The sequence below is a fragment of the Neopelma chrysocephalum genome, unplaced genomic scaffold (assembly GCF_003984885.1).
Source record: "Neopelma chrysocephalum unplaced genomic scaffold, ASM398488v2 Primary Assembly neopelma1_333, whole genome shotgun sequence".
NCBI lineage: Eukaryota > Metazoa > Chordata > Aves > Passeriformes > Pipridae > Neopelma > Neopelma chrysocephalum.
Window position 1 is genome coordinate 185,220 of NW_020897996.1, and position 10,066 is coordinate 195,285.

At 46.5% G+C, this 10,066-nt stretch overlaps 1 protein-coding gene across 1 annotated transcript; it reads left to right on the forward strand.

Annotated features, from left to right (window-relative positions):
- Positions 1-7,837: 7,837 nt before the first annotated feature.
- HOXC11 (homeobox C11) lies at positions 7,838-10,066 on the forward strand. The gene is made up of 2 exons (XM_027705432.1): positions 7,838-8,513; positions 9,834-10,066. Exons 1-2 carry the CDS (start codon positions 7,838-7,840, stop codon positions 10,064-10,066), a joined length of 909 nt encoding a protein of 302 aa, XP_027561233.1.

Below are 10,066 nucleotides of genomic sequence, written 5' to 3' on the forward strand. Positions count from 1 at the left end.
CCACCTCCCTTTCTCCTCACCCCACACGGCGCTGGTTTCACCCCGAACCTTCGCACTGAGGAAAAGAGGGGGAAAAAAACTAAAATAAAAGGAAAAAGGGGGAAAAAGAGTCAAAATGGGCAAGGGGGACCGAAAATACCCCCCAAAACAAGGAGGGGGAAAGCCAACCCGGCTCTCCCGAAGTCACCCGAAGGCGCTCGGGCCGTGGGAAAACGGCAGCAAGAGGACAAAGCTTGGCCGGGAGGGGACTTTGGCCAGGTCTGGGTTTGTGTCTTTGCGACCACTTTCACCCCCCCTTGAACCCCAAATCCCCCCCGGCAGTGGGGACCCCACGATATTCCCTGTTTTGGGGAGGTTTTTCGCTCTTTGTTTCTCTCGGAAGGGGCAGCTCGGGGGGTTGGGGGGCGATGGGGACGCGCTCGCGGCCACCGAGATGTGGCAATGGGATCACTCCCAACTCCCCAAAAACACCGGGAGAGGGGAAAAAAGTCTCCACTTCTCCTTATTTCCCACTCCCGCGAGTACAAACCGACAAATATCCCCTTGATTTTCAGCCTTGGGGTCCACCGAGAGGGGAAAATGAAAATCGAACGCCCACCACGGACGGGTGTGGAAGGAGACCGGTGCCACAGAGGCGCCGATTTTACAGATATTTGCGAACGATGTCGTTATTTTAAGTAAATCTGGGCCCTGCGGGATAGAAATCCACGGAGATATTCAATCAGAAGGCACGAATGCGAGGTAACAATGAATAAAGGTGTGTGTTTCTGTGGTAAGAGCAAATCACTCAATGCTTCTGCAGAGGTGCTCGGGCTCTACACTCGCAATTTTTCTAATAAATGTGGAAAGAGAGGAAGAAAAAGGGAAAGCGAGAGACAGAAGGGAAGAAAGAAAGAAGAAAAAATTAAAAAAAAAAAAACACACGGGGAGGGATCAGAAGGAGAGATTAGAGAACAGTCCGATCATTGGACGGATTTTTAATTCATAATTTATCTGCTTTCAATTCATGGAGTTTTTAAAGCCAGTACCTTATTAAAAGAGAGCTCCGGCTGCATTAATTTAGATCTATATTCATTTCAACCTACCCCGGCATCAACAAATTTCTCCACCCTCATCCCCGAGGAAGAAAAAAGATGCGAATATAATTTTTTTACTATTATTATTCTGGGAAGGGATAAAAGAGCTGAGGGGAAAAAAAAGAAAAAAAAAAAACAACCCAAAAACTTATCTAAAAGAGATTTCCGCGCCCGAATCCCTCTGCTTCTCCAACTGAAAATAAGAGATGGATGGGGTTTTGCACGAAAGGGTAAATTTTATAGGCGAAGGGCCGCGGTGAACAGGGCAAGGCAGGTACATCCATGGGCTCCAGAGGTAGATGGAGGAGGGAGGGGATCCAGGTTATCCCTTCCCCTCCTTCTCCGGCAGCATTTATCTTCTCAGGGGCTGGAAACACGTTTGGAAAATGTCACCCCGTGAAAGCAGCTGAAGGATTTGGTTTCATTTTATTCTGATTAATGCGGGGATGGCCGAGGGAGCCCAGCGCCGTCGCGCTCTCGATGGCGAATTATTGGAGTTTATCCCCATAAACTCTGGAGATCCGGCTTTGATCAATGGTTGTCTGAGGGAAATACGTCTCGGCGCTGGCCGGGGTGGAAAAAAAAATATGAAAAAAATAAAATAATAAAAAGAGGGGCTTGCGGGAGCCAAAGTATTAAAGTGCAATACTTGGAAATGATTTCCTGAGTATTTAAGGATTAAGGACCACGCATGCGAACGTGTGTGCGGTTTGAACCGGGCTGGGGGAGGATTAAACGCCCACATTCTATCCTGAACTTTGCATTTTGGGGCTATTTCGCCAATAAATGGGCGACCCAACAGAAAACACATTTTCCCTGCCACAATTTCCGACTTTTTACGCGGTTTTGCTCGTTTTAGTGGCGCTGCTGAAGTTACCAAGAGGCGACGTCTGGCGAATAAAGGATTATTTGATTTAAAAGGTTCGAGTGTGTTTTATACGTATTCCTTTGTGTTTTTAGAGGTTTGGAGGAGGGGAGAAGAGGGGGGGGGGGGGGGAATAGAAATAGGTGTTGCTTAACGAGCTCTCTGCGTTTCCTGTCTCCTCCAAGCCGAATTTCGCAGCGGCTCGCTGTGAAGTTTTACTCGAATTCCCCAAACCTCGCCGCTTCCCAGGCTTCGGCAGCTCCCCGCAACCGAGCCGGGCAGGGGGAAAAGAAAGTAAATAAATAGATGGAAACACTCAGGCATTGATATTCTGCCGCGGAGAAGGTGGGGAAGGACCCGCGGCTGGTGAGAAAATACCCCGAAGTGGGAAGGCCGCTGGGCGAAGTGTGACTTATATTGGTTATTATTAAGCCCAACTCTTCTTAACGCCTCTGCGGCATCACTTCCAGTCGAATCCGACACCCGCCGCACATTTTTATCCCAGACAGTCCCAGCCTCGCCTGCGGTTGGGAAGCATAGTTCAAGCGGCTTTTATCTTGATTAAGTCCACATGATTTTGAACTTGCAGCTCAGGTCTAGAGAGATCTAAGTGAATTTTTTCCCCCCTTTCCCTTTGAATTGTTCGCAGCTTATATAGTTTTCTTTCGCAGCCCGGCCTGGCGTCCGTCCAGTCGAATTTATCTCTGCCATTTGGGGACAGTAATATTTTCCAAGCGCTTCCCACTTGTAGCTATTGTCTCTCCCTTCAAATTTCCCGGACACAGACGCGGTGTCTCGTAATCTGTTTACTGGCCTGACTTTCCTCTCCTTCCCTTTTCTTCTTTTTTTTTTTTTTTTAGAAGTCCATCTGAGGAAGTAGCACCGTCGTGGAAGGGAGGGAAAAATCACTTTGAGAACATCTGATAGGCCCAAGTCATTAGACATCAGAAGCTGGAGCCTCTTTAGCAAAAGCGAAGCACATCCCCGCAGCTGCCGGGAGATGCAGCTGCTAAAGAAGCGCTTTTTTTTTGCGCCCACTCGCGACGCGTTCGCGGCTTTTTGCCCTCCCCAAATCCGCATTTCCCCCTCAAAAAGCAGGAGGCAAAGCCAACTCTGCTCAACTGGCTGAAATAGGGAAAGATTCAGGGTCTAAATAATGCAGCAGATATCTTGAGAGCACAGTGAGTAGCCATGAGTAACGTGCTAAGTCAGGTTGGTATCAAATCCATTCTCTTCTATTTTTTCCTTCTCTTTTGGGGGGAATTTTCCTTTTTTTTTTTTCCCTCCTTCTTTTTTTTCCCCCCTCCCTTCCAGTCAGTGGTTTTCCTACTGTACGAGCTCGAACAAAGACTCCTTTATGGCCAATGCTTGACAAAAAAGTTTTTGACCGAAGTTGGGAGGTCGGTAACGAATTTACATCACGTTCAGATAACTCCAGCTCAGGGGTGGGAGGGAAAAAAAATCATATCTTCTCTCCCCAGTGGTAGGGAAGGGAAAAAAAAAGAAAATACGAATGATTTATAGAGAAGAGTTCAAGTACAGGATTAACCTAAATCAAAATATAACTTCAGATGTTTACACAGCTCAGCTAAAGCCAACTTTCACAACTCGGAGTTTTTGATTTCGGCACAATCGCTACAATGTTTTTTTTGGTCACGAAACGCCTCGAACATCCCCTTAAAATTCCTGTTAGTAACGCAAAACACATCTCCCGAGCCTTGAGCCTATTTGCCTGCTGAAAACGCTGTTAAATGTGTTAAGTGTTCGCATTATATCAGACAAATGAGAGCGGACTCCGGAGCAAGGGAGGGGGGGGTTTGGTGGAAATTTTTTTCTCTTCCACTTCGCTTTTGCTTTTTTCTGCTGGGGCAGTTTGGGTGGGGAGAAGCCTCCGGTGGAGGTGCCAGGCTGAGAGTGGGTATTTCGATATATAAGTGGAGAATAGGCACGAGGAGCTCGGGGCTGCCGCCTCCTTTTTTCCTTTTCCTTCCCTCTGGTTGAGAAATAACTCAATAAAGGAGAAAAAAAAACCCACCCACCTTCTAGATGGGGCAGTTACATCTTATACGCACAGTCGTCTCAAAAATCAACAAAATCAGACCTTTCCTCCCCCTTCTCAAATCCCCCGGGATGTTTTTTCCCCTTCCAAGAACACAAACGCAGCTTTTCTTCATTTTTTTTCCCCCTCCACACTCTGACTTTCCCCATTCTGTAGGAAACCAAGGCAGGGTTTAAAAAACGAAGGGATTGAAACGTTCTGGACGCTTTAAGGTTTTGCCTTAGAGTTATTTGTCCTTCTTTTTCCCCCTCTTTTTTTTTCCCTTTTTTTTTTTAAGGGCAACCAAAAGGAATGCGAGCCGCCGGCCCCATTCCGTTTTATGGTGGTCACTTTGGTGGTCAAATTCAAGTGCTGTGACTCCACAGCTGCCTCTTCTCTGCTTCCTCGCAGGAAACAGCCAAATCCCACCCTTTAAACCGGGTTTAAAACCCCAAACCGACACCGGGGCTTGGTTCAGATGTATTTACCTACGAAGGGCAATAAATTATTCACGCACCTCGAGGAGAGACGGCGGGGTTTGTGCCACACGGGTTTTTTGTTGTTCGCTCTTGTGGGTGGTTTTGGGGTTTTTTTTTTTGGGTTGTGTGCGCATTGTTTTGGGTTGAAGGTGCTGCTAGGGTGTTGTTTTTTTTCGAGGACACGCTCTAATTCCTCCTCTGGATGCAAAGCTTGGCGCCTAAAGCCTTCTATGGAATCCGGACTGGAAAAAAACACAACAAAAAGATGTGTATTTTAGAGCCTTTCCCCTTTTAACCGGAGGGAGAAGATGCTCCGCGCAGGTCGCAAACAGGAGGGAATTGGGAAAAAAATAATTGCGCTCATAAACAATCGCTTAACATTATTAGTTTGTAGTTAGTATTAATACTGGTCCATAAAAAGCCAAGTTAAAAGATCGCTGACACTTTAATTAAAAGTTTTGCCCAAAACGACGTCCAAGCCATAAAAAAAGGCGGATTACAAACCTGAAGAAATCCATCTCAGCAGCCAGAGTTCCTGCCCCTGTTTTTATATATTTATTTATATATATATATATATATGTATTCATCAGCCAAACGGTGCATTAGAGAGGCAAACACGTCTCATTTCGCAATTACGGACATATTTATATGTGTGTTCATCTCTCTCTCGCCACACAGACGCATTCAGAGACACTCACACGCCCCGATCCCTTATAAAAAGGGTTTTATGAGAACGACTCTTTAAATAGAAAACACCAAAGCCAGGGAAGGGTGGGAAATCCAGAAATTAATGAGAATAAATGGTCGGGAGCGCGTTGTTTCACTCCGGGAGTGAGGAAGGCTCGAAGTGAGGAAGAGCAAACAACCTGAGCATGGGAAGCCGCCATGTTTCCCTTCAAGAATTCCTAATAAACGCATCAAAAATCCAGGCGCACCGCCTGATTCCCACTGCACTTTGGAAAGCTCTGCTGAAATAACCCACTCTAGTTTTAACTCAGGAATCCTGGAACCCCTCACTCTCCGCTGGCCCGCAAGGTTCGGACTCGCGGGGTCGAATTCTTACAAGAAAATCAACTTCCCCCCTCCCTCCTTTCCCTGCACTGCCAGAAAATTTCAGGATATTTATATATATTTTTTAGCGGAGGTTGGAATCTCTGCCCCGTTCCTCGAGGTGCGTTTTTTCTCCCCATTTCTCCACGTCCGCCTGGGAATTAAACAACCTCCTTGGATTAAAAAAAAAAAACAAAACTGCAGGTTGGATGAGAGCAAACTAAATAAAATTGGATAGAGAGAAGCGATGTGATAGAGGAGCTGCCCAGGGATGCCCAACTCCAGGAGGGACATCCCCGAGCAGGGCTGGGACCCCCTGATTCTCCTTTTTGCTGATTTGGTTATTTTCGGGTGCGTTTCATAAATTATGTTTTTTTTTTCCTCAAGGAGCAAAGCGAACTCACGGCAACCGTCGAGGTTTTTTCTGCTCCTGACTCTCAGTGCCCCAAAGCTGAGATTTGCCTTTTTCCCCCTTCTCGTTCTTTGAATTTACAGCGACTCGATCTGACAAGATCCCCCCATAAGAGCATCTCCCTCGCTCCTCGTGCGTTAGTTTTATTCGGAATATTCAGCCCACCACCAAATAGATCCCAGCACAGGGTTTAGTTCTGCTTTGCGAGCGGCCAAATCAATATTTTTATTTAATCTCTCCTTTTTTTTTTTTTTTTTTGGTCACCGTTTTAAAACGGAGTATAAAGGAGAGAAGAAAAATGCCTGGGTGGCGTCCTATGAGGAAAAGGGTGAAAAAGGGGGATTCGCTGCAATATTTCCATCTGCGGATGAAAGCAGCCGCCTCTGCCCGGCAGGAAAAGGTTTCCCACCTCAGGCAGATGATTCCTAATCCAGGTGAAAACCCGATTAACGCCCAATTGTTGCGGGCGATTTTGTCCCTTCAGGGCTATTTGAAGGCACCGCGCAAGTTCCGCGTCCATTCAGGTGCACCTTTCCAGTGGCTTTTGCAGAAGAGAATCTTTTTGTTCTCCCACATTCTTTCGCCGCCGGACAATTCTTTGCAAAACTCTCAAAATATCTGGCAGCCTCTGAGTATCGCTCTCTGATTTTTTCGGATCAAAATGCAGCAGGACAGAGAAAGAGGAGGCTCCCGGGGCGCGGGATAGAAGACAAATGACTTTAATAAGAATATCTTTTTTAATTCAGCTGGCAGAATAAATGATGAGAGTATTGCTGAAAGTACATCCATTGATTGACAATAAACAATTGCATTAAATATTCAATATGCCCCTCTTACGTAATAAATATTTAACCAAACGTTAAAGGAGGTTTTCGAATATTTATTAGACGCTGACTTAATTCATTTGTTCTATTCCTTGATATATCACTAGTTCGATATCAAAAGTCGTTAAGCCAGGCCTGCTTTAACTTTAAAGTTGGAAACTTCACGCGGTCCCTGTCACTGCTTAACTGGAATATTCTCCATAAAGCACGTCAAGCCGGTGATGTAGAGTTGATGTGCACATTGAGATCAACATAATTAGCGTATGTTAGAAGCTTGTTAATTAGCACCAGCCCCCTCGCTCCCAGATAGAGAGCTGGAGAGAGATTGACTTGTAATTTAGCAGCCCGGAATTGCTGCGGATTCCCGCTTATTGGGAAACGTTGGAAAACTTACTTCTGCACCTCCGGCGATTTTATTGAGCTCCCTACAGCCTATCCAGGAACGCGGCTAAGGATAGAAATAGCCAGAATAATAGATTATAATAATCAGCGTAATTAAAATATTTAAAAAAGAAAAGGCTGGAAAAACACTGTTCGAGCTCCCTTAGACCCTCCCTCTCCCTCTCTCCCCCCCTCCTCCCCAGCCCAAATCGCCCCCACCCCATCTCCAAACCCTGCTGAAAGGAGCGAGCGGAATCCAAATAGGAAGGAGAGAGGAGGGGAAGGAGAGAGAGGGGGAAAAAAAAAAAAAGGCAAGGAAGGCGGAAAAAAAAAAAAAAGGCAAGGGGAGAGGGGAAAAAAAGAAAGAAAGAAAAAAAAAGCAGCAAGTTCCCAAGCCAGCCCTTGTACTTGTTCTGCTGTGGATGCTCGGAGGGGTGTGCCTTCAGGAAAATGAATACAAATCTGCAATTGATTTTCATAATGTTTCTGCGGTGTTTGCAAACCAATCGTTTGAACCTCTGAGATCTTACCTAAGTGAACCACTCCTACGCATCTAAGTGCTCCAAACTGATATATGACAATATCTACTTTGGATCACGTGTCCTCCGGAGCGACTAAGACGGATCGCGCGTCATCTCGCCTTCCCAAATTTTTTCCCCTCCGCGCCTCGGATCCAAAACATCTTAGCTATAGGAGCAAGAAAAGGAGAAAGATGTTTAACTCGGTGAACCTGGGCAACTTCTGCTCCCAGTCGCGTAAGGAGCGGAGCGCCGAGTTTGGAGAGAGGGCAGGTTGCGCTTCTAATCTCTACCTCCCCAGCTGTACCTATTACGTCCCCGAATTTTCAACTGTGTCATCTTTCTTGCCACAGGCCCCCTCTCGCCAAATCTCCTACCCTTACTCCGCCAACCTCTCGCAAGTGCAGCCCGTGCGAGAGGTCTCCTATGGTCTAGACCCCTCGAGTAAATGGCACCACCGAAGCAATTACGCCTCGTGTTATTCCGCAGAAGATCTGATGCATAGAGAGTGCATCCCGCCTTCCACCATGACCGAAATGCTAATGAAAAACGAGAGCGTGTACAGCCACCACCACCCCAGCTCCAACCACCCGGCGTCGACGGGATTCTACACCAGCATGAACAAAAACACTGTCCTGCCCCAAGGCTTCGACCGGTTCTTCGAAAACGCCTATTGCGGGGCGGAAAATCCGAGCGAGACCTGCCTGCAGAAGGGCGAGGGCAAAGTGGAGGCAGAGTCCCAACCCCACGCGCTGTCATCCCGCGGAGAGCAAGGTATAGACCCAGAAGATGAGGAGGAAAACACAAACCCGGGCTCTTCAGCCTCGTCCTCTTCTGTCACCAAGGAAGGAAGCAAAAGCAGCAATTCGAGTAGGTAGAGCAGTAAATGGAAAGGTTAAGGGACTAGCCCGTGTGTTTTGTCGGTCAAATTTTATGTGGAGTTTTATAAGCATTCAAAGGATTTTATTATAACCTACAAAGCTCTTTCTTCCAACGAGAAGAATTTTTACGATGGGAAAAGCTCTTTGAAAAAAATGGAGATGTTAGGCGCAGACACAGTATCTTAGAGTCTGTGAAATTTTAAAAGCACACCATCGTGACAAATATTAACTTTGATCATGAACTTACATGAGCATTTTAAAAGGATTTGGTCCCGGGTTGCTGAGGGTAAAAGGCAATTGGGCAGAACACTACTTTAGCTGCCTGGGCTTTCTTTCAGGCATTAAGATGCATGCGGAATGTTTGGGGCAGCTTTTTGGGTGGTTTGTTGTGTTTCTTTCTTTTTTTTTTTTTTTAATATATAATTAAAACTGTCTGTCGAGTCTCCTCTCTCGGGGGAGGTGCAGTGCTGAGGGAGAAATCCGCCGAATTCGCAGGCGAAGGGGAGCGTTTCCTTCGACTTTGCTGTTTAAAGTGGCGTTTATTCTCCCCCAAGCCCGGTGGAGCGTTGAGCTTTTGTCAGGAAGGGCTTTTACTTACGTGGTGGTTTCTTTGGGGTCTTCTGGGTTGGGGAATATCTCTCTTTTTTTTTTTTTTTTTTTGCATGCACTCACATTTCCTAGGCGGTCTCGGAGCTGTTTTAAAGGCTGAATCCAGGCAACTTTGCGAGTTCGCGTTCAGCGTGGGGGCTCTTTTGGGCAGAGGGGAGGGTTGTTTTGTTTCCCTATTTGCTTTCGTGATGCAAGTCCCCCTTTTGCAGCTCAGATGCGAAGTTCTCTTTGACTTTGATTCCTTTTTGCGTGTGTGGCGAGGACTGGAGTTAATCAGAAACTTATGCGGAACATAATATCTCGTTCCCCTAATTCCAACCTTGCTCATGCTGGTTCTATACAGATAACAGATTTGCAGCTGAGCGTGGGTTGTTTTTTCCCCCCCCTCCAGCCTCCCTAAACTCTGCTCCAGCAGCCTCCTGCCTCCCCTCCCAGGCCGGGTTTTAGTTCAAAAAAAAAAAAACGGCCGATCTGCACCCAAAATGTCTGCATGTGAAACGTCTGCGTCGAGCCCGGTGCGGTGGGGAAATAATTCCTTCAGCCCCCTGTGTAACCTCACCTCTGCTACCCCTAACAATGGGCTCAGGGTATCTCCCCCCTGCATTAATAATCGGAATTATTAAGCTGCTCCTAATCCCTCTGATGCCTCCGTGTCCTGCGTTTCCTCAGGATATTTACCCTGCCTTCTGGTTCTTTTAAGGTGCTCCCCGGACGAGGAAGAAGAGGTGCCCCTATTCGAAATTCCAGATCAGAGAGCTAGAGAGAGAATTTTTCTTCAATGTCTATATAAACAAAGAGAAAAGGCTCCAGTTGTCCAGGATGTTAAATCTCACTGACCGACAGGTTAAAATTTGGTTTCAGAACAGAAGAATGAAAGAAAAAAAATTAAGCAGAGACCGCCTGCAGTATTTCTCTGGAAATCCCTTGTTGTGA

Coding starts and splice junctions, on each gene's coding strand:
- HOXC11 (XM_027705432.1), top strand. CDS start 7,838: ATGTTTAACTCGGTGAACCTGGGCAACTTCTGCTCCCAGTCGCGTAAG. Junction 8,514..9,833: donor AAGCAAAAGCAGCAATTCGA/GTAGGTAGAGCA, acceptor GGTTCTTTTAAG/GTGCTCCCCGGACGAGGAAG.